The 25,249-nt window shown below is 37.2% G+C and overlaps 1 protein-coding gene across 5 annotated transcripts in view; it reads left to right on the forward strand.

The window, feature by feature from the left end:
• GLIS3 (GLIS family zinc finger 3) overlaps positions 1-25,249 on the forward strand; it is a 158,380-nt gene that overhangs the window by 27,504 nt on the left and 105,627 nt on the right. For 4 of the 5 annotated variants that reach the window (XM_090132228.1, XM_090132230.1, XM_090132227.1 and 1 more), the window contains exons 2-3: positions 13,607-13,814; positions 18,681-19,800. In XM_090132228.1, the coding sequence (XP_089988354.1) occupies positions 13,684-13,814; positions 18,681-19,800 (1,251 nt within the window). In that variant the 5' untranslated portion in view covers positions 13,607-13,683. Of the gene's footprint in view, positions 1-71; positions 115-13,606; positions 13,815-18,680; positions 19,801-25,249 lie in introns of those variants that run through there. The other variant, XM_090132226.1, reaches the window with a different exon arrangement.

Genomic DNA, 25,249 nt, shown 5'->3' on the forward strand with positions numbered 1-25,249 from the left:
TGGAGCCTGGTTGCACCTCTCCTAGACCCCATTTAAGGGCTGACTGCCACTGGAGAAGGGTCTCTTCTGGAGATCTCTCCTTTTGGAGTTTTCTACTGTGAGTCTAGGACATGGGTGAGCATTTCATTTTTGATTGTCTCTTTCCACTACGATAATCTTTCTGTCTATAAACCAGTAAAATGCCATCCTAACCATGCCACTGTTCTAACTGTACATTTGTTAATTGTACAAAGATGGATGGTGAAACCATTTTTATGCATGCTATTTTGGGGAAAGCATAAGGGAACATCAAAAGGACTTAAACTTGCATATAGTTTCAGGAAACTTGTGATACCTTTAGAAAAATAGTAGTAAACCTAAGATATTGCTGCATCAGTTTGGCCACCACAAAACTAAAAGCAAGGACTAAAATATTGATATTCAGACCCCTCACAGGAAAGATACTGAAACCCGAGAGCATGCCCAGAGAAGGGCAGTGAAACTGAAAAGGATCTGAAATGCAAGTCTTATGAGGAGCAGCTCAGGAAACAGGGATTGTTCAGTTTGAAGAGAAGGCTCAGGGGATGCTTCATTGCTCTTCACAATGACCTGAGGAAGGAGAAGGAGGATGTAGCAAGATTGAGGTTGGACTCTTCTGCCAGCTAGCAGTAAGACATTAGGTAATGGCCTTGAGTTGCACTGTGAGAGATTCAAGATGGATGTTAGGAAAAAATTCCACTCAGAGTGATGTGGCTCTGGAACAAGCTGCTCAGAGAGGTGGGGGACTCACCATCCCTTGAGGTCTTCAAGACCAGTGAAGATGTGGCACTGAGAGACGGGGTTAGTGAGCATGGTGGTGATGGTTGAATTTAATGACCTCAGAGGTCTTTTCCAATCTTAGTGATTTTATGATTCATTGCAGGGTCTTTGAGCAGTTGTTTGAAGTTGTTCTTTGTTTTTGTTTTTTGGTTTTTTTTGTTTGTTTTTTGTTTTTTTTATTTATTTTTTTTGTTTTGTTTTTGGGGTTTTTTTTTGTTTTTGGGGTTTTTTTTTGTTTTTGGGGTTTTTTTTTGTTTTTGGGGTTTTTTTTTGTTTTTGGGGGTTTTTTTTTTGTTTTTGGGGTTTTTTTTTTGTTTTTGGGTTTTTTTTTTTGTTTTTGGGTTTTTTTTTTTGTTTTTGGGGTTTTTTTTTTGTTTTTGGGGTTTTTTTTGTTTTTTGGGTTTTTTTTTGTTTTTTGGGGTTTTTTTGCTTGCTGGCTTATACTTCTCTTGGAATATTCGTGTATCTGTAAGATAGCTATTGTCCTAGCTTTTGGCTCTTTGAAAATTGGCTAGAATAAGTAGTCCCATATCCTTGGTGTAGAGGTGAAGTGCTCCTGGAATAGCCCAGAGAACAACAGATTGTGGTTGAGGCCCTACTCATTCCTGGGGAATAAGCAATTTATCTCACATATTTTCCCATGTTTGAATTTCCCTATGTTTGAATTACTGCGGAGAGTCACTCCTATCACTCTGTTTCAGAGCATCTTGGGCAAGAAACTCTTCCTACACATCCACCTGATGAAGGAAGGGAAAGAAGTAGCGATTTAGTCCATATAGTTTCTGGAAAGGAAATGCATTAAGAAACAGAATCTCCTGTGGGCTGCTTGCAGTCCTTAGATCAGTTTGCAGTTGATTGAGTCTAAAGATTCCGCCTTGCTGGGTTTTATCAGGGAGAAATATCCATTTTAAAGCACCTACTGATTAAAAAAAAAATAAATTAAAAACCTTTCATTAATGGTGCTTTAAAAGACATTTACTTTTAAAATATTATTCAGGGAGAAAAAAAAAATACAGATTCATGGAACCAGATAGTGTCTTGGATTGGATGGGATATTGTAGACCAGTCAGTTCTAACCTCCTACCATGGACATAGTTACCATCCACCAGATCAGGCTGACCAGGGCCCCATCCAACCTGGCCTTCAGAGCCTTCAGGAATGGGGCATCCAAAGTTTCTTTAGGCAACTTGTTTGAGTTCCTCACTACCCTCTGAGTAAGGAATTTATTCCTAATGTCAAATCTAAGTCTTCCCTCTTTCACTTTAAAACCATTACACTTTGTCCTGTCACTATTCTCAAGTACTTCCATTTGTAGTTCTTGCTGTTTCCTTAAAGCAGTACAGCATCCCTACTTACTAAACTAATGACTTGCATTTCTTAAAATGCTATGTGAAAAGCCCTAAGAAATGTTGTGACTGTTATTTGGTTAGATAATTGGATTTTTAATACCTGTCCAATGTTCCTTTTTTCTCACACATTTTAAAATAAAATCACTATGGGATAGCATTCCTTCTTTAACATTGACTCAAGTAATTTATTCACAAGTACATTAGAAGTCTGGAGTGATATCTGAACTCCAGGCACCCTCTTGGCAATGCTTTTTCTCCCCAACCTGTTCCTCTGGTTTCCCATGCTTTTGCCCCTTCCATAGTAGTCCTTTAACATCTCTGGTTCATTCAAGTGTACAGGACTTGGCCAGGATGGAGTTAATTTTCCTCATAGCATTCTCATACAGTGCTATGTTTTGTATGTGGCCAGACAGCGTTGATAACATAGCAATGTTTTGACTCTTTCTGGTTAGTGCTTGCAGTGTCAAGGCTACTTCTCCAATTTGTTGCCCCCCAAAAATGGTGTGGGCATGGACAAGAAGCTGAGAGGAGACAACCTCCTGATGAGACAACCTCCTGATGAGAGTGGTATTCATGCCACATATTGTCCTTCTCAACAGTAAAAGCTGAGAGAATGAGTGGGGATGCAGGAACATTCATAGTGATGGCATTTGTCTTCCTGAGTGACTGCTAAGGGTACTGAGGCTTTCCTTCCCAGCAAGTGGCTGGATATCTGCCTTCTGATGAACAGTATTGAATAAATCTACATTTTTTTTTTTTTTTTTTTTTTTGCTTTATTTCTGTGCATATCTTTTCCTTTCTTTTTTAAACTGTTATCTCTTTTCCATGCTGCTTTCTCTCTCTGTGCTGTTAAGGGAGGCGAGTGAAAGAATAGCTGGGTAGACATCTGGCCATCCTCATCTAGGGACTGAAAATTCTGCCAACCACAGGCTGCCAATATTCATTCATATCTGCTTGCAGACTTTGTTATTTAATGTTGCTTGAGGATCTAGTCATATCAGAAAAAATGCTATAACTATTTCTCTGGTTATTGACTCTTTTCCATTGGCATAGTTTAGTCTTCTGCAGTGTTATAGAAGTGGCTTTATTTTGTATCTTCAGCTTGCGGTTTATCTCACAACTACTTAAAAGCAAATTTATTTGTTGTTATTAAATGAAGTTCAACAAAAAGTAAAGCTGAGTGTGGATTCCAAGGATAGTGAAAAACAACTATAGCTGCCTGTAAGAGGTGCTGATTTATATCTATCTATATATTTATATACTATTCAAATTAACACCAGGCAATTCAAATCTTTATTCAGTGAAAATCACACCAGAATACTAGAGAAACAGGCATTAAATTCTATGAAGAAAAATAACTGAAGTTCTGTGTCGTGGGAGCTTGAAAAATTACTGAAGCAGCTTATACAGTGAGGTTTTTTATAAATAAAGACGTTTGTACTTAGGAATTTAATTTCAGTGAAAGTCAACAGGATTAAGTCTTCAAAAAAAAATTACATCATCAGTTTTAAGCATTTTCACTCTTACTTGTACAGCACATTCTCTCTATCAAGCTAATGTGAATATACGTATCACTTCATTTTGTAGAGGTGTGCAGAAGAGATGTACAGCTGGGATTGTGAGCTTATAAAAAAGAGTTCAGATTCCATCAGGACATTTGCGTATTTTTCTGCCCTTTAACAAAGGTACTTCAGCTCAGAGCAAAAGACACATACACTTTCCTTTTTATATCCCTTTCTTCATGAACAGTTCTTTCCAACACTCACAAGCCCATGTACTCACCAGTGCGTTGGTATGCCTGTATGGTTTCCTGTGTCTTTGCATCAGACCTTATTCAGTAGCCATCTTGGGATGCCAAACCATCCTAACACAGCAGCATCCTCTTTACAAATCTGTGATTAAGCTGTAATTCTCTGGAAATCAGTTTTGACAAAAATGACAGCTCAAAGCATGGGATGGAGTTGTCTTTGCGGAACCTGAGTCATTAAAGTGACTTTAATCCTCCCTGTTACTACCCTGGTTTTATGAAATGTAGATGGACTCACTTTGACTAGAAAGAATGAATTGTTTTTTTTTAATCTTTTATTTTTGGGCACAACAACAAAGGACCTGGGAAATCTCAATTAATCACTCCTTGGGTTAATTAAATAATGAAATTAGAAGAAGAATATTGAAGGCTTGGAGAAGAGTGGAAGCATATAGTGACAACACGAATTTTAAATATTTGTGGCTGTTGGTGTGATTTTCCCCACCCCCCCCCCACCCCCCCCTCCCCCCCAGGGCTTTCCTCTCATTGACTCGAAGGGGTAAGTGTAGAAGGACAAGTGAAAGGCTTTATTTGTGTCATAATGTAATAACATTTCAGCTTTTACGAAATCTAAAATGTCACAACTGTCATTTCATTATTGCTGTATGTCTTTATTGACTATCCAATTCATAGAACAGGAGAGTAGATGAAGTTTCCAGAGAAGTCATGGAAATAATGCAAGTGGATTCTAAAGGAGTAATTTAATATAATTTCATATATTCTGAATTGAGAAAATGTGTATTCCACATATATAGGCACACCTTTATAATAGAGAATAATCTCTATGCTTTATTGACATGCTTTTCTGAGTTTCTAGCTTACGAACTTTAAAAAATAAAAATTACAACAACCACGTTATGTTTGAATTGATTATCATGAAGTTGGAACAACCAGAGGTCAGTGTAGTAAGTTTTAAAATGATTCAATTAACATGCATCAAAAACTTGGTATTTTTTTCTTTCCTAGTGCTTTTTTCAGCCAGAAGAAAAGTTTCCTGTTGTGTGTGGAAAGAGATTCGCATAATGCCTTGAGATACTGCGATTGCAGAAATTTAGATTTTGATAATGTCTGATAGACGTGCTTGAAATATATATATCAGTTAACAAGATTATTGCTTGAAAAGACAATTGTATTTTTACTTAGAGGTTTTTCTGAGGTGGTAAAATGCATTGGTATTTAATGAAGCGTGAAACTTTTAAATGAACCGTGAAAGCAATAGTTAAACTAATTAGCTGAGTACAAAGCTTCTTAGAATACATACGTTATATGGGCTTGTTATTTCTGCCTAGTTAAACTGACAACTAGGATAAAGTTGTCACATTATTGTTTAAGAGAAACAACATTAAAAAGTATCTTCTTTTTAATACAAGAAAGGATAGAAAATTGCTTCTTTGTACTGCTCAGAAACTCAGGGACAAGGCAACTTTTAAAAGTATGGTTTAGTTATCCTTGAACAATCGACTTAATCTAGGAAACAAAAGTGAACTGAATGTTATTGCAAGTTACTTGCATTCCTACTTGAGTACTCCAACAGCCTGTTTCTGCAATTTTTGCTTTCTAGGCTAACATTTGCCACCTGTTCTTTAGTATCACTGTTCAGCTGGTTGGTATTTTTTTATTTTTTATTTTTCCTCCTGCTTGTGTGTTTCATTCTCTTGAAGAGAATTCTCTCTTGCTTTCCTGGGAAGCAGTGGCTAAATAACTCAGGCCATCTGTAAAGATCCAGAAAGAATACTTTGCTTGGGATTGCACTTTAATTTTTGACAGAGCCTTTACTGCATGGTTGTTTTTTTGTTTGTTTGTTTGTTTTGTTTGTTTGTTTGTTTTCCTGAAAAGATGTGCTGGATCATGGGATGAAATGGCACTTATGTGTTATGGTTTCAAGAACAAGAACTGGCCCATGATAGAGTTAGGAAGAGCCATCCTCTGGTGAGGACTTCTGTGCAGCTGATAGCAGGCTTTCCTAGAGCTAGGCTGTGATAATTTACTGGAGTTAAGGGAGTCTAAATCAGCTGAGTGTGTCCCCTTACCCTTTGTGCTCTGCTGGATGGAGCTAGCATCCCAGTGTCTCAGTGGCAGAAGAGAGGAAAGATTCTCTTCTCTTGGGATCTGGTGGAAGGATGGGCACTACCTCTGTTCCTGACTTTACTCATGATCCATACAAGGCTGTCTCCATGCGAGGCAGTGTTTGGATACTAAGCATAGCCAGATGAACATAGAGGCAAAAAGTCAAAAGATATGTTGTGGATAGGGGGTTGTTGCTATGATGCGTTACTTCGAAAGTCTTTTCAGTAGTGTTCTGTGGTTACTGACAGCACAGCTCATACCATTTTCTAAAACACTAAGGATGTGGAGATAACACAAAATATCTCATTTGAGAATCATTTAATTAAAATTAGGGGAAGAATTTCAGGAATGTAATGAAAAAAAATGGTAAGTATGTATTTCTGATAGGAAGAAATAATGCACAACGTTTTACTGAAGATTGAAGTATAAGAAGGAAGTTTTTATGGGAGATAAACTGTTACAGGATCTGGAGAACTGTTTTTCTGAGGTGTTTTCTTAGTTGGCAAGGGAGACACATTTCCCTTCTAATTCAGTGCAGATTTTTACAGAAGTTGAAAGTAATTTAATTCTTTCCAAAAGCATTTCGTCCAGGTAATGATTGCCTAATCCTGCTTTGTAGTGTCTTTGTGGTGATTCATTAGTACATGATAATTCTTCATTGCTGTCACGTAATATCAGTGAAGTTTTCCAAAACCACTGCTGAAATAAGTCAGCTTTATTTTTCAGTTAAGTGCAATACTTCCTAATGGGCAAAGTATTTCTCTACAGATTTTATCTGGAGTCATACCATACATAATGTATCAGGAAGTTTTAACAATAGTATTTTTTTGTTTGCCCCTTCAATAGTGCCACTTACAATACATTTGAAAAAGAAGCCAACAGTATGTGCTCTCAAGCATATACAGACGTAGACGTATGATCTGTGTTCTTTTAGGTTAGATCCAAAGAGTATTTTCCCAGTGGGACTGAAAATAAATGGCACTATCTCTGATTCCATTGCAATTCTCTATGTTTTTTTTTTTTTTTTTTTTTTTTCTTCCAGAAAGGCAGATTAAATTAAGATCAGACTAAGTTTAGTAGGTAGGAACCTACTAAAGCTAATATGAGTAATGTACACCACACAGAAATAGTATCATAGACCAAAGATGTAGACCAATATGTTTTCTTTTGTAGAAGAGCATATACATTACATAGTCTTAACAGTGACAAAAGCAGGAGCATATGAAAATAGGGAATACTTTAAGGAAAAGAGAGAGGACAGAATAATCTACTTATAACTAGTAAGGAGTTACCCTTTACAACTAGAACATTTATATTTTAATCCAGTTAAACATTTACTGGTTTATGCAGTAGTTAAATGATAACTTCCTACATTTTAGGCAAAATAGGAAAACAAAAAAGCTTTCAATATAGCTTTTTAATAAATGGGAGGCTGTCCTCTTATAAATAAAACTGATTCCACTTATTATGCAATGTTATAGAACTCTTTAATTGAAAAATCTTTTTTACAGTATGCATTTTCACCTGGAACCTGAACCTAACTGTTTCATAATATATTCTTAGTTTAGCCATTAAGAGACCAATGTTTTCATTCGATTAAATTCCATGGTTAAATTGTTCCATAGGTGATCTCATTGCTGTCTGCTTTAAACCAGCTGAGTTAATTACCTGCAAGGTATTGTTTTCACTGGTCAGTTCTGGATAATTTTTTACCCTGGTTCCACTTGAAGGGAGACATTGTTTTTAATTGTGCTTTGTCAGTCTCTTTTTGTCTCCCAATAGAGTTTATGAAAGTACACGGTTGATTACTTCATACAATGAATGTCAAATAACATTGGAAATGAGTGCAAGCTTGCTTACAAAGCGTGCTCTGATAGTAAAGAAACTACAAGGTTCAAAGCATGGAAAGCTTTCACAGTGCATACATAATATTTTCTCATAATACAATGTAACCATATAATTCTGTTCAGTGTATTTCCTCCAGATTATTTTTCTTGATTGTGAAGATCAAGCATCTGCAAACAGTTATGCACCAGGGAATTGCCAATATCAGTCAGAATAATGGTCTTTCTACCTCACTGTTCAGAGTGTCCACTGCCTGAAGTTTTAGAGGAAATTTCTTATTAACAAGCATTGCTAGTTCTAAGTTTTCAGTGAGTTGTCAGCTAAGATCAAATCCAAGAGGTTAAGTTAACAACATAGAGGTGTTGTTTCTTTTTTAAGAAGATTAGTGGTTTAGTAATTTCCTTGTACTGTGACATGTAGATTGTTTTCCACATAAGTTGTTCAAATTCAAAATAACTTTGATAGAATTTTATGTGGCTCACCTACAAGGCTCAAGGGACCCTTAAAGATCATCCTGTTCTAGCTCCCCTGCAATGGACAGGGAGATTTGTCACTAGATCAGGCTCAAAGCCTCCTGCAACCCAGCTTTGAATGCATCCAGATATGGAGCTTCTGCAACATCTCTGGGCAACCTGTGTCAGTGTCTTGCTACCTTCATTCCTTGTACTACCTTCATTCCAGTGTACTACCTATGCAGGAGTCTAAATGTATGAGTCTAAATGTACTCTCTCTCAAATAAAAACTGTTGCTCCTTGTCATGTCACAACAGTTCCTGGTAAAAAGTCTTTTCTATCTTTCCTATACGACTCCTTTATATATATAAAAGGCCACAATAATGTCTTCCGAGAGCCTTCCTGCTCTTCTCCAGGTCCTCCCCAACTCTCTCAGCATCTCCTGACAGGAGAGGTGCCTCAGCCCTATTATGATCCTTGTGGCCTTCTCTGGATCCACTCTAACAGGTTTGTCTTTTTTCTGTGTGTGTGCTGTGGATGCAAAACAGTATGCTGTACTCCAGATTCTCTATGAGGAGAGGAGGAGAATCACCTCCATTTGACGGCTGTACTTCTTTTTTGCTGATGAATGTTTTTATTGTATTATTTATACACGGAAAGCATAGTTTACAGTTACAGAGCTTAGATGAGGCAGTTTCATTGTATAACATGAGTTACTTGACAGAATTAGCGAGTTGCTACTCGTGGCTTGGAAAAGTAGGTAAAGAAACTGTTTTTCAATCAATATTATTGTGTTTACACAAACTTCATTTTGGACTCTGTCTCCAAAAAGCATGACAGCAATATGAATTAAGATGAAAATCAGTGTACTCAAATTAAATTAATCATATTTGTCTGTATTCTTTGACTGTTCTTCAGAAGTTTTGTGGTGAAATATTTTTGCATGTCAAGGATGAGTGAAGCTTACCTATTAACCAACTATAGAGAATAAATAAGGAAAACAGGCAAACCAAGGAATGAGGAAATGAATTGATTAAACTATTTCCATAAAATATTTTTACTGTTTATACCTGTTATCTATTACTGTTAGTTATTGATAAACAGTGGTTTTTATTTATGTGTAATATGTTTCTTTGGAATATATGATGTGTTAATCATCTGCAGCTCTTTCTGTCATATAATCAGGGCTTGACTCCTCCTCCTATTCTGTTTTACAATACTGTTGCCTTTATTAAGCTACCTCCTGACTTAAAATCTTTGTGTATAAGAACAGAAACTAGTTATTCTGGTCATTTTCGCAATACTCCTTTCATGTGTTTTTTCTCAGAATCTCCAGTGTCATTCAAAACCTTCCAATGTCCTCCAGAGAGTTTCCCATTCATCTCCACTTATGTGAATTCAAGACATTAAGGAATTCCTAGTTGTCCTTCCACTGACCCAGACTTTTCAGGCTTCAGGTCTGAGGGCTCCTCTAGCATTGTGTGTATGTAACGCCAAATGATCATCCATCCAGGACCTAATCATTCTTCCTGGTTAAGTTTATTCAAAACTTTTGAGCATATTTTATAGCAGCTTAGCTTATACTAGCCATCTCAAGTGTCCACACTGCTCCCGTTTAACTTTGTGCTGATTCAGATGTGGCCTGTACTCCTGCAGCTGGATGAAAGCCAGCATAAGCTTCTTATCTTGTGCCCTGGCTTAACTTAACACACCTGTGATTGTCTGCTCGTGTTTCATCAAATTAATACTGCTTGGTGACCCACAGGGCACAGACGAAATATTGATGGTGGTCTTCTAGCACATATACACCTTTGTAAAATTGTTGATAAAATGTTATGACTTTGTTAGCAATACTCTTTTACTTTACAGTCGCTGAATGGTGGGAACTGATAATAGGATCTTTCTTGATTTTACTCTCTTTTATTGTAGGTTTGGTCATTTTTTTCCCCATAAAAACAAATGCTTATCAATGACATAAAGAATAAAAACTTTTCATTGTGCTTCTGAATCAGAAAAATGCTTTAGCAAATCTTTATTAGGATCAGAGTTCTATACTAGTTTTGTCTGTCATCCAGAAATCTTTCTACAGTACTCTGTTTCTCATTTTTCCATTTCAGTGACAGGTGAACAGACTATCTTTGGCTTTCATCCTGAGCATCACTGAGAGGGCTATTTATACACTGTTAATAACAGCAAAACTGCAAGGAAATCTGGGATGTATTGAGGATACAATTATACCAGAACAATACTGGATTGGCACTACTACCTTTTCTGATTTTTTATTTTATTTATTTATTTATTTATTTTTGGAGGGGGATTTTTTTTTTTATATCTGCATTCCAAGAAGTTCATGTTTAATCATGTATAATTAATTTTGTGGTTGCAAATTATCATTTGAATGGACTAGGTTAGCCTGTTCCCAAATGAAAATCAGACAAGTACATAGACTTTTGATTTCCTGGATATGATAAACTAGGTATTATAGTTACTATAAAAACTTGTATAAAGTGGCTTTTGTTTGAAGGGCATTTAGGTTGTCATCTAGGAAAGAATCAGAACATCTTTACTCAAATTAAATAGTAGTTTGCTATCTTATCTAAGCAGTAAACCCTACAAGCTTCACAACTGTGTTTCAGTGTCAAAAATGGTTAAATTTTCACAGAATAGCTTGTGTTGGAAGAGACCTTTAAGATCATCTAGTTCCAACCCCTCTGCTACAGGCAGGGATACCTTCCACTAGACCAGGTTGCTCAAAGCCCCATCCAGCCTGACCTTGAACACTTCCAGGGAGGAGGCATCCACAGTGTCACTGGGCAGCCTGTCCCAATGTCTCACCACCCTCTTTCAGCTTAAAGCCATCTCCCCTCATCCTGTTGCTACATGCTCTTATGAGGTGTCCCTCCCCAGCTTTCCTGAATGCCTCATTTCAAGTAATGGAAGGTTGCTATAAAGTTCCCTCTGGAGCCTTTTCTTTTCCAGTCTAAAGAGCCCGATCTCTCTCAGCCTGTTCTTGTAGGGAGGTGCTCCAGCCCTCCATCATCTTTGCAGCCTTCCTCTGGACATTCTCCAGCTCTATGTCCTTCTTGTTTTGGGGGCCCCAGAACAGGATGCAGTACTCCAGGTGGGGCCCCATGAGAGCAGAGGAGCAGAATCACCTCCTTCAACCTGCTGGTTATGCTTCTCTTGATGCAACCCAGGATACAGTTGGCCTTTTGAGCTGCAGGTGCAGTTTTCTGTATTATTCTAGCAGGTTTCACTGCCTTACATGTGCTTTGGCATAGAAGGTCTTTGTCTCTAGACGGTGACAATACCTTTCTTAAAAACAGCTGACTGCACATAATGTGCATATGTAGGTATATAGCACTGTGTATTTTATGTGATATGAATGTGTCATGCTAAAATAATATGAGGAAGCATTCACATTATTACTAGGGTCAGCTTATGCTTTTTTCTTAATTTTGCAACTGGTTTTCTTTCAGCATCCTCTAACATTGTGGGAACTACTATTGAGTAGCACTGATTCAGCTGTATTGAGTTCAAAATGCAAATTACTGCACTGGAAAGAAAATAAACTGCCTTCTCTTATTCTTTTGATTTAATTGAACATCTTTGTTGAAAACACAGAGTAATCCTGCAGAGATTAGAAGCTGCTTTCCTGATACCCCCAGATGAAGTAAACACGGCACAAGGAATTCTGCATAAATGTTTTCCCTTGCAAGCATCCAGTCCTTCTAGATAAATTTCAGCTTAGGTTCCTAAATGTTGCTGTCATTCCTTATGCTTAATTTTTCACCTAGATGCAATATTCTTAAATTACGTTTCTGAGCAGTAGCAGTGAGCAAGTTGTGTTTGTTAAAAAGCGCTGACATATGTCATTCCAAGAAGTACATTTTGGCAGTATATAATATGATAAAGTGTGTATGTATGTGTGTGTGTGTGTGTGTGTGTGTGTATGTATGTGTGTATATATATATATATATATATATATATATATATATATATATATATATATATATACGTGCTCAACTTCTAACATCTTTATTGGAGAGTTTGTTTTTAGGATCATGTATGTACTCCTTACATACATGTGAGAAATCAGTGGTTTGTCAAAGAGAAGAAGAAAATGAGAAAGTACAGACCTCCAAAACAGGTCTTGTTTTCCTTTTTAAAAACAGAAACCATCATCTGAAATTGCTATGGTGACTAATAGAATTTTAAGAGAAACCCATCTTGGGTAATGGAGGAGGGCTATGAGTGTCTTGATGCCATCTCACATCTGAAAACACTTGTGAAAAATGAGTGAGTTGTATAGCTATCCTGTTCTAGGTAGTAGTCTGAACACAGAGAAGCTTCTAGAAATGAGAATTATCTAAGTATTAACTTCCAGATATGATGCAAATAATTATCTAATTTTAATTTATTTCCAATATCTAGCCAGTCTCATATCATGTCCTAAATTTTAACTTTCCCATTTTTGTGTTTTATTTCAGGGGAATTAAGTCAGATCACATAATACACGGAGTGTTTTGCAGTTGTGTCCCACTTGCCAGCTACTCCTATATTATCATCCCATGCTACGTCATCCCATACTGTGTAGCCATCAATTTTGAGTCATGGCAGCAGTGTCTAAGAGCAGACTGTGGCCTTCTAATGGAAGTCCAGAATGCCTTTCTGATCCAGCTCTAAGTCCTATTTGAGATCATGCCTCTGAGGAATGTGGGGTCTCAGCTGTAGTTCTCTTCTGCCAGAACACTATGCAGCATGTGCGTTTTGCCACACCAGACTTATCACAGGGGTAGCAATTTGCATGCGTGCCCGTAGTCTCCTTCCTTTTTTGATAGATAGTGGTAGGAGTGATGGAATGACTTTCAGTTTCTTGGAGCTGTGAGGTTCTGCACAATACAAGGTTGTTTTCCTGCAATCTCCGTTTGTTCTCATTCCATGGAGAAAGGTCTGTTATAACTGCAGTCTCTTAGTTGAGAGCAGATCTTGTTCCCAGAGTGTTTCTGTGGTGTTTTTTTCTGCTGTGTATCAATTATATCTAATTTTTACTTCACGTACTTCAACATGTTTTAAATGGGCATCATTCATCAAATCCTATTGGGAGCATTGCTTTTGCTTTTTGTGTTTGGAGAAGTTTGCAAAACCCTTGTGTTGAACATCCATTTCATTCTCTTCTGAAGATACTCAGTTCCAGTCAATATTCCTGTTGTACAGACACTTTGAGTTCTGTGACTTAGTTATGTGCTCACGGTAGATGAATTCTAACACGCCTTTTTTGCTTTTAGGAGGTCTTGGTTATGGATCCCAATGCAAGTCCATTGGAAAAAGCAGCTGCAGCAATCTAGAATTCACCAGCAGTCCCATGACAGTTCAGCAGCTGGGACCTGTTTCGCCTCCTACTAGTCGAGTTTCAACAGCATGCAGCCAGATCAGCCCTCACTTACAGAGGTCTATGGATGTTTCCAGCCTGAGTACTCCTCCATCAGATACAAGGTCCTGAGTTAACCTTTTTCTTTTCAGTACTTAAAGAACATTTGGGTTTTTTTATTTTTTAAATTTTCCTATCATTTAAATGGAAGCCTTTCTGATATAATGACCTAAATGTAGTTCTGTTATGCCATGGCAAGTTTAATTAAAACTAAGTAAATCCATAATCACAGTGGTTTGGATAATTCATATCAAGGAGGAAATGTGGCTAAAACTTTTCTGTGTTTGATATGGCCTTTTTCTTAGGTGAAGATTTTTATAATCACTTAAGCGTATTTTTGTACAGGAAAAAAAGAGCCAGAGACTGAAAATATTAAGGAGAAAGTAGAATTACATATTCTGGACAGTTATGTGTTTTAAGCTTACCATAACATTAAGAGTGTTATGCTGATGCTGACCAAGTGACAATAATGTCTGACAAAATTACTTTTAATATCCCACTAACATTTTTCTTCTCTAATCAACTACATTTGCTTTCAAATCATTTCAATCATTAACTTAATTGTATCAGTTGTTCCCTATCTGCACTGTACGAGCAGATAACAGCGTATGTTCCATATACTCCAATAAATTTTGAGATTATAGCTATGAGTACAACAGACAAACATGAGTGAAGGGAAAACAGTTGTTTAGTTAGCCTTTGTACAGGTACAGTAAGCTCATCCTTATATGAGTATATTTTACAGCCAATTCTGTAGATGTAACTTGAGCAATAGTTGCCTCCTGAGCCTAAAATATGTAATGGTTCTTTTTCACAGAACATCTCTTATTCTCTAAACAATTTACATTTTACTATATCACTTTATTGAAAGCTAAGAAATGGTCTTGAAATAATTATAACTATTATTATGTAACTGGAAGAAAATCTTGCTACAATCTGTAATATTCTGGGACATGTTGGACTGGATGATCCTTGTGGGTCTCTTCTAGCTTGAGATATTCTGATCTGTTTTATTTCTGTCTCTTTAGTTGTGAGAACTGAGTCCTCTGGGACAATTTAGAAAATGAATTGTGCTTCCTTTATAACCATGCCAGGGAAAACCATTCACTGCTAAGCTAATAAAAAATGACAGCTCCAGAAACATGCCTCCATGTCACAATAGAGATGATAGAATGTAAATATCATTAGAGTATTATTACCTACTTCATACTCAGAAGTTTTCAGTGTGCCTGTAGAGTTCGTTATATTTACATGAATGTATGGCTGTGTGTACTATGTCAACATAGTACATATAACAACTGAGCAATACGTTTTTATTTTAAAGAAACACTTACTAAGGGTGAACTGAAGTTGAAACTCTGGCAGAATTCAGGTTCTAGTGTTTCTAGAGTCTCTTAATGATTTATCAATGAGGACTATAAAATCAGTTTGTCATACAAAGAATGTTTATTTCAGCAATTTTCCCCTCAATTTAGGGCAAAACAAGTTTTAAGTTAGATTTTAATTTACAGATTGTGTTAACACTTCTTAAAAAATTGATTTAGCATTAAACTGCATTTGCCTAAGCTGGTTGTTTAAACTACTTTATAATCAGTTACAGGCTGAGAGCCTTCTCTGCATTGTGCTTTTCAGGATGCATCATGACCTGTGCTCTGGTAGTTCAATCCAAAAAAGATTGTGGATTGAATTAACTTGAAACAAAATGACTTGTCTTGATTTTTCCTGATGGGCATGAGAAGGGAAAGTTTACTAAGCTATAGTTTACTACAATTTATATCAGATTTTTGTATATACACCAAGAGAGATAAAATCTTCATCTTTTTTGAGTTTCCAGCACACCTTTTCAGAGGAGTCAGTTATGTTGGATGTCATCAGATCCCTATGGATGTGATCTATAAGATATGTCTCTCCCATCTAGAAAAGATGAAGCACAACCTTTCTTAGGCATTATGGATTTTTGGAGAATTCATATTCCAGATTACAGTCTGACTGTAAGCCCTTTCTATTAAGTGGCTTGGAAGAAGAATAATTTCACATGAATGCCTGAGCAACAGCAAGCCTTTAAACAAATTAAACAGGAGATAGTTCATGTAGAATCCCATGGGCCAGTCTGGGCAGCTAAGATGTTTAAAAAAAAAAAAAGTGATCTACACTGCAGTTAGAACGCCCCTCTTGAAGCCTCTTGTACAAAGCAGCAGTGGAAGCTCAGATTCATCCTCTAGTGTTCTGGGGCCGGGTATATAGAGGATCTGAAGCCCTCTACGCTCAGCTGAAAAAGAGAGGTACTGGCAGCATCTGAAGGGTTCTGATCTGCTTTGGAAGTGGTTAGTACTGAAGCACAACTGCTCTTGGTACTCTGACTGCCTGTGCCGCACTGGATGTTCAAAGGCAGGGTCCCTCCACACATCATGCAACGGATGCTTTGTGAAGTAAATGAGCCACACTGATCTCACAACTCAAGCTTTAGTAGGAAATCCCAGTCACCCAGGAATCTCAGAAGTAATCATGGAACAACCAAAGGCAAGGATTTCAGAATATCATTAGAGGAGGAAATGATGCATGCTGAAGAGGCTCCACTGTGTAGTAAATTGCCAGAGTGAGAAGCAATATGCCTTGTTCACTGATGGGCCTGCCATATCATAGGAAAGCACTGAAGGTGGAATGCTGCTATCTGAAGTCCTACGTGACAAATAGCAGAAAATGCTGACAGAAGGTGAATTGAGCCAATTTGCTGAAGTGAAGGCCATCCAGCTGGCTTTAGATAATGCTGAATGAGGAAAGTGGACAATGTTCTACCTCCACTCTGACTCATGTATAGTGGGAGATGGACTGCAGTGCTGTTTACAGCAATGGAAGTAGAACAACTGGCAGTGCAGAACTAAACCCATCTGTCCTGCAGCATTGCAGAAAGATAGGGCTGCCCAGATAGAGAAGTTGTAAAGATTTATCACTAGATGCACATATACCAAAGAGTCATGACGCTGAAGAACATCAGAACAACCAGCAGATAGACTGGGCTGCTAGAATACAAGTGGCTTGGGTAGATTGGGACTGGTAACATGAGGATATGATATTATAGCAAACGAAAATTATAGGGAGAATTGGCCAGAGGAGGTAGTTCCTCTGCTTATGCTCTGTTGTGTTGGCTGATGTTGATCCCTGGCTTCACCTACCAATAATTCTAAAGTAAGGTGATTTCATGTATCTCCACTAAAGCTGCAGTTAATTCAGACAGAGTTGTGGTGCAAACATAATATGCAACTATGACCGTTAACAGAAGTGTCTCGTGGATCCTGTCTTGTGGAATCTTATCCTCTAAAGCAGAGTCTGTAAGAAAATCGTGCAGAAGCAACAACAATATTATTTATTGGACTCAAAACTTGCTTATCTAGCAAGAAGATAGTGAAGTAGGTAGAATTTTTTCTGTAAATGTGCTTGCTGTAACTCTGTATGCAGGAAGAAAGAGATGGGATTTATTTCCCATCTCTTATCAAGAAAGAATTGAGATCTGTTTCTGATTGTTTTCTTCATGGTTCATAGTTTTTGTTCTATAAATTGCAAATCTGTGGTAATAAAATTATTATGTAAAAACATCATAAGTAAATGACTGTAGTATCTTACTTTTGTAAATAAGAATACATTATTCCTTGTCTGCATGACTTTCTTTGGATTTCTGCATGTAAATATTCAATATATTGTTTACTTAAAATATTTCTTAAATTTCTAAATACCTGGTATTTACAGTACCCACTACAACTTACTAGCTGTCATTTGCGAACTTAATTTGGCCTGAAATCTATGCGTGATAGGAGAAAGTACTGCATATCTTATTTACAATTTGAGAAGATGAAAAGCAGTGACTAAATGATTTTTTCTTCCTTCAAAAATGCACTTTAAAAGAGAAAGCTGATTTCCTGTGCACTTGGACTACCACTAAAATTATGTGCTTTTTCAATAGTGTATTGTAAAAATAATAAATCCAGGAGTTAGCTCCCAAAAGGCAGAATTTTTTTGTTGTTTGTGTGATCTCCAGGTTTATCTTGATATGTACCTGGTTCTCCCTAACATCAGAGCACCTCAAAAATACTAATTAATATATTGATGACACTACCACAAGAACCACTAACTGGTAGGAAGTTCAAGTCTGCCAATATACAGAATTGAATCACAAAGACAGATCTACTTTGCTGTGTGTTTCCTTGTTGGATGTTTCTGTAGAAAAAAAAAAAATATTGTCAAGAGCTTTTTTTAAACCTGTAAGAGATTTGCAACATAACCAAATTTCTTAGTCTTTCTGTGACAGGCCAACAATAACAGTAAGATTACACTTTTGTGGAAAAAAAACCCACAAAAACTGACTACTAACTTCAAAGGAAATTTGTCACAAAATAAAATTAAATAACCCCTTCAGCTAGTTCTTCTACATTTTTAATGTATTTTGTTTGTTTTCTATAGTTAGATATAATCTATAGAATCCTGAGCTATTTCTTATTGAATAATATTTGTATGAATTACAATTGGCAAAGTCATAAGGGTTAAACATTCTTTATTCAGTTTTCTTCCCTATCCTTGCTATCAAAAATGATAGTCATCTCAAATCAGTGAGCTTCATACAAGGCAGGAACATAGAACTTTGGCTTCAGAAGCTAAAACCCGTTTACACTTATATGAAGTTTAAAAAAAAAAAAATTAAGTTAAAGTTCAATTATTAAGTGTCTTTTTACATACACACTGACTGTGTATACCTCCTTGTATATTAATGGAGAATGTAAAAATGTGGCTACTTGAAGCTAGGAAGAATTTATACATGCTTTTCTTTAGTTTTAAATGTGTATGAAGGTGGAAGAACTACTCTACAGCAGTACACACACATTAAATTTGTGCTGTTAAGTGTCTAACTGCTTACTTAGTTTATTATGCCTTTGTTCCAGGTCACTGTTGTCACACAAGTCTCTGGACTCTGCAACATCAAGCTTGTCAGAAAGTCAGTTGACTTTGACTGTTAAGCAAGACTGGTCACATGGGTATGAGATACTTCATTCTGTTCCACTTGATCAAGGTTTACAAAATGGCAGTGTGCTGGGGAACTTACTAAATTTTCAACCTGCACCGTCTGTGTCCACTAACTGCATATCTAGTCCATTACCATCCTACCTACTTGGCATGGAAAATAGTCACTCCTCTAATCCTATTGCTTATCATTCCTTCTCCCAGTCTCAATCTGCCCGCTCCAAAAAGAAAGCACTCTCTCCTCTGTCTGATGGCATTGGGTTTGACTTCAATACAATCATTCGTACATCCTCTACTTCTTTAGTGGCCTGTATCAACGGCTCCAGGACTTCACCAGCTAATGTTTCCCCACAGCCTGAGGTCTATGGGCATTTTCTGGGAGTGAGAGGCAGCTGTATACCCCAAAACTGCTCTGTGCCAGCTTACCAGAAAGGCCTTCTCATGGCTAATTGCAACATTGCCTTCCCAGAGTTTGTTGAGAATGGAGCTGGTGAGTACCAGAGAATGCAGCAGCTGGAGCAAGTCAGCCTGCAGACAGACATGATGACTAACATGGTGATCCAACAGGGCATGTTTCCTGTGAACAGCCAAGCAGTGGATGCCCTGAAAAATGAACAATTGGATGACTTCTCAGGTCATACTATTGATATGCCTCCTCCACCCCCACTGCTACCACCTACTCCACAAGGACCACCACCACCATACCATGCTCACCAGCACCAGCTTCCTCAAAGCCTCCCTGGTCCTGTCCACCCTCTGCCTGTGCCTCCTTCTGCTCCAGACCCACAGCTCGAAGAAGATGGAGACCTGAACGATTTTAATGGCAAGCATGGCTGTCGTTGGATTGATTGCAACATGCTGTATGATCAGCAAGAGGAACTTGTGCAACACATTGAGAAGATTCATATAGACCAAAGGAAGGGAGAAGACTTCACGTGCTTCTGGGCAGGCTGTCCAAGAAGGCTCAAGCCATTCAATGCAAGGTATAAACTGCTAATTCACATGAGAGTTCACTCAGGAGAGAAGCCGAACAAATGCACAGTAAGTCTGAATTCTGCCTCTCTTATCCTTAAAAGACTATTACTTACAAGCACACTCAGAATTTGTAATTCTGCTTCTTGTAGGTAATGCTAATGTGGGTTTTTTTTAGGTAGTCTGTATGAATTAAAGTCTGCTCCATCTTTCCATCTACAAAGGGAAGGTATTCTTTAAATTGATGTGTACTGACAGATAATGTTTGACAATTTTTTTTCTTTTTTTCCTTAATTTAAAAACCTTGTGGACTACAGAAATGAGATGGTAAACTTCAAAAATTGAAGTTTAAGTTATTATCAGTCTCTGGAACTGCATGGATCACACACAGGAAAAAAAAAAAAAAAGGTGCAGAATAAATGATACAATTTGTCCCAAATATTACTGCATCGTGTTATTCCTCCTTAACCTGTGTATTTTGTGTATTTTTTAGGGCAATAGCTTGTGTCATTACTATCAAAAAAAAAACAGACTCTAAGCTCTGTTGTGCTGAATATAGTAGGAAAAATGACATAGGACAAGTTCTCTGTTCAGAACTTCTAGTAGTGAGCATTCAACACCCAAAGATCTGCTATTCTGTTTTCTTTATTTAGAGATGCTACAAGCTAGTTTCCTGCATACAAAATGAGAGGTGATAACATAGCCAAATAACTCTACCATCAGCTGATGTTTGGACTCCAATGAATCATCAGTTAGCACTCTAATTCAGATTCCTTGCTTGCTTTACACACAGGCTGTATTTTAGATGACAGTTAACTTACCTCACTAAGAGCACATTTGGTGCCAACAGAAGGTGCTCTAAGTAGGGCTGTTCCCAGTTCTTAGCACAACCTAAGGAAACAATGAATATATTTTTTCTAGGAATAATTGCTGATTGTAACATACTTGGGGAAAAAAAAAAAAAAAAAAAAAAAAAAAAAAAAAAAAAAAGTAGTTATGTGCTATGAAATGTTGTTAAGTTCTGAAATGTAAGTTGGTGCAAAGAATCTGTTTTTGTGTTTGTCTCTCTGACAATTCCATTCTTATGATTTCTGACTTATTCTAAACGTTTGCTTATAAACTAAGTAGAGGAACTTTTTTCTTTATTTTTTTTTTTTAATTTTAAAGTGCTGGTCTTTAGAGAGGAGCATCATCTTAGACTTCACTCTTAAAGAGCAAGGCAGAGGAAGTATCATACACCAGAGCTTGAATTCAGGTCCTCTGCTCTCAGAATCTTTTTTAAAAATATCCAATATATTGTTTTTTCTTTTCTTGGGATATATTGGACCATTAACTTCAATTCTTCCTCAGGTGATCCTTGTCAGATTTATGAGGAGAGAGACAGGAAGAAAAAGTACTCATTATGAAACCATAAAACAGTTTTTTAAGGCAGTTGCACATAGAAGAAAAATATCAGAGAAAGACATCAGCAGATGAGTGAGAAGAGACAGCAATATGAAGAATGAGAGCAGGAATGGTGAAAGAACACTGAAGAAAGAGAAAATTATCTGAAATCAAACCTAACTGACAGTGCCAAGGGTGTGGTTTTAGAGCAAGTTTGTGTGAAATAATGAAGAAATTGGGTTACTCAAAAAGCCATAACATTCTTTTGCATAACTTCTATTCTGCATTTTCAGATATCTCTGGTTCGTTGGTGGCCAAACTTGTCAGAAACAGTAAATAAATTGTGAAGTTTTCCATTTGCTGATAGAAAGACCTAATGGTATTTGATGGGAAAACAGGAAACACAAGTTGTTAAATAGTCACAACAGAAACAAACAGAAGCCATTCATGGAAAACATGATTCTATTAAAAAAATTTATATAGAGGAAAGGAAGTGAGAAGGATAGACAGTTATAATGACTGTGTTGTGCATTATTGTGTTACTACTTTAGAAAGGAAGTGTGGATTTAAAGCATGGTAAATACACTGACAGATTTTGTTCAGGTGCTTGACACTGATTTCCTGAGGATTAGAGGTTTAATTAATGCTTCTAACATGCTATGGAGAACTTTCCAGGCATCCAAGTCTACTGGCTTATGTGACAATGTGGGCTTTAGAATGTTGAGAATCATGCATTATAGAATAGTCATTGGATTATTTATAATGAATAAATAGGAGATGGAAAAATGCCACATACTTGTTTGTGCATCTGTTTGCACTTTTTAAATACCTGGTGAGAAAAATGCAGATATATTCTGAAGTGTTTAGAGATACTAAGGTATTCTTGATTTATAGCATGATTTATGTTTTTCAACACTCATGTTTTGTTTAATGTGTTTTTACTCCTACTTAGGAGGATGTGAGTGACAATATGTAAAGAGATCAAGCAGAGGGTTTGGTCCTGGGAGTTCTTATAGAGTGAATTACACCAAATTACAAAATCACAGAATTGTAAGGTTTGGAAGGGACCTCCAGAGAGTCCCCTGCAAAGCATGCCTCCTACAGCAGGCTGCACAGGTAGGCATCCAGGTGGGTCTTTAATATCTCCAGAGAAGGAGAATCCATAACCTCCCTGGGCAGCCTGTTCCAGTTTTCTGTCACGCTCACGGTGAAGAAGTTCCTTCACATATTGATGTGGAACTTCCTATGCTCCAGTTTACGTCCATTTCCCCTTGTCCTGTCCCCACAGACCACTGAACTCACACATGTAAGATATGTATAAACATTATTTAGATCCCCTCTTAGTCTTCTTTTCTCAAAGTTGAACAGATCCAGGTCACCCAGCCTTTCCGTTGCATAGCAGTTGTCTTCCAGACTTCAGTAAGGTTCTTTCAAGCAGAATCCAGCAGCCAGAAATGATTCCTCAGTGATACCACTAATTTCACTGACGCATCCTGAATGCATTTTTTTATACGTACATCTAAAACTTCAGCCACAATAGCCTGAAGAATGCAAGGAATACAAGAATCAGCTTGAATCGCTTTGGTCCCTGAAGCAATTCTGTTCCATTGCATTTGTCTTGATTAGCTGAGGTGGCATTGTGGAGATACTGAAAGCTTGTGCGTTTTTAAAGGTACAGATAATTGCAGGGTAGGTTTCCAAAGGACTTGGATGATGTAAGGATTAAGCACTGTCCAGAATGTAGTCATAGTGGACTCCCTGTACAGACAGACTTCTTGGACCAGTGTGTTACCAATTCAGCCAGTGCAGTGGAGTCCTTTTTTACAGTTCTGTAATTGCTGTTGACCTTGTGTTAACAGTGCTTAAATAGTTGCTGAAGATATTTTTCTGAGCAGGCCTGCTTTGAAACAGGGAAGTCTTTCTGCAGGTGGTTACTGTAAGGGAACAAACTGAGTCTGCAGGTTACTGAGCTAACTGAAAGGGCAGTTTGGGAAGAGGAGCTGGTGAAGTTCCATGATGATTTGTCTAGAGCTGCCAAGGGACTAAGTCAGCTTTGCTAAGTACATCTGAGATTGCTAAACATTGGAACAGCCATATAGCAGTTGTTTTTTGATATCATCTTTATCTTCTCTGAATGCTTGTTTCTCTTGTCTCCTGAAGACAGTTTTAAGTTAAGCTTGGTACTTTCCTACTACTGTTTGAGATATATAGCAACTTTACTCCATGAGCATTCAGCTGTGGAGAACTAACAAGCATCATTACAAAGTTCAACATCACAAGTAAATCATTTCAAGAGATGTAACTGTAATAAAAATTCCTTTTCAAAAGCTGTTTCTGCAAGAAATGTTGAAATGTTATGTGTGCCTGATACGAAGAGTGGTAATAAAAAATTTCTTTCCCTCTTTTTCCCCTCTTTGAATGCTTCCTATTCGTCATGAACCGACAGAAGCTCAAGGAAGAGATGACAATGTGCCTTTATGGGTGCTCTTTTTTTATTTCTATAAATATTTTCAAACAAAACTAAATTTCTTTCACTCTTTTCTATATTGTTTACTGTTCAGTATTTGCATGATCAGAGGTAAGCATCATGCAATGACAGTATTCTTCTTCAAGGTCTGTCATACCAGTGGATGTGTTTTCCTACCAGCATTCCAATTTCTGTTTTAAGAAGTTACAGTTATGTAAACAAGCATATCTGGGCCAACAGTAAAAAATCATTGATTCTAATTAGGATTCGTCACATAATGGAAAAAGACAAGGCTTCTTTTGTTCTGTGAAAAGCCTGTTTCGCCTGCTTGCAAAAATGCATGGATTTCTTTCCAATGACTTTACATAATTGGTATGACAGATTTTCACTTCTGTGATCTTACAGTTTTCAAGTGATCAGACACACTTGTCGAACCTTGTTTAGAGGATTTGATATTAATCTGTTAGAGAAGTTGGTAGAAGAAGTCTGCTTTGTTTAGAGGAGTGAATTTATATATACACTGAATTAAGAAATATTTTTGTTGAAGCTGCTGAGATTATTGAGAGTACTTTTTTGAAACAAACACTGCTGTAAAGCAAGGCTGCTGAGCTCTGACTGACTGGCCAAGACCCCTGCCTTTTGACTGGGCAAACATGATCTGAATCCATGGTACTTGTTAAGGTATAAACTGCTAAGTTGTGGCACTCATTTTCCTTCCTCAGTAGTGGAACAGGCCCATTTTGGAATAACTTGTCAAAGAAAGAGACATATAGATTAAGTGAGTACTATAAAAATACTTATAACTGACATAACAGTCTAAGCAATGAAAATGTACAAGCATGTTACCAGTTAAACTCAGTTAAATCAGTATTTGTGGAGCATGCACTGAGCACGTGGCATTTCAGTGAGTCAATAGAGAGCTTGGTTCCAATTAAGAGTGAACTGTCTGCAAGATTGTCAGTGTGTTATGATTGTAGTTAGGTTCTCAAAATTTTATCTGTTTTTGTGAGAGGTAATGTTTCCTCTGATGGCAGAAGTCTGCTGTTTCTGATTCTGGTTGCTAAGATCTGCAGAAAAGCCAGTGAATGCAAAAGTGATCTCAAATCCTGAGACTGTATCATCACACGTCTTGAAAAATTGATACTTCATTAAGACCTCTTTGGAAATGCATCTTCACCTTTCATACCTGAACCAATAGAAAGATTCAGAGTTCATTTTTTCGTTTGTTTTATGTTCATTTAGGCCAGATACGTAGTGGTCATATGTTGAAGGTAGTTTTTGCAAGATTTAGAGGCTAGCAGAAAGGGACATTGCATGACTTCATCTAGGTAGGTTTTGCAGGATTCTTTTTTTGCATGATGTAAGATGAAATGAGTACTTGACTCTTTCACCATAGGTTCTTGCAGACAAGATAATGCTCAGTGTTACTATAGTTATTGCTTACATTGTATGGTGACAGATTCTTCACTACCTCAGGCTAAAATGGTATCCAGTCAGCAAGGAAACAATATACCTCAATAGTTTCTGAAGCAGAGGGAGACACAGGCTGAAGCAAATTGAATAAAGAGAATCCTTGATTGTTTCTAGGAAGGAGAACGGTGTTCTTCCAGCCCTTGGAGATTTCCATTTTGTATTGTAAAGTCCTGATGCAATTTCAGCTCAAGATGT

Source organism: Phasianus colchicus, chromosome Z, assembly GCF_987193195.1.
Source record: "Phasianus colchicus chromosome Z, bPhaCol1.hap1.1, whole genome shotgun sequence".
Lineage (NCBI taxonomy): Eukaryota > Metazoa > Chordata > Aves > Galliformes > Phasianidae > Phasianus > Phasianus colchicus.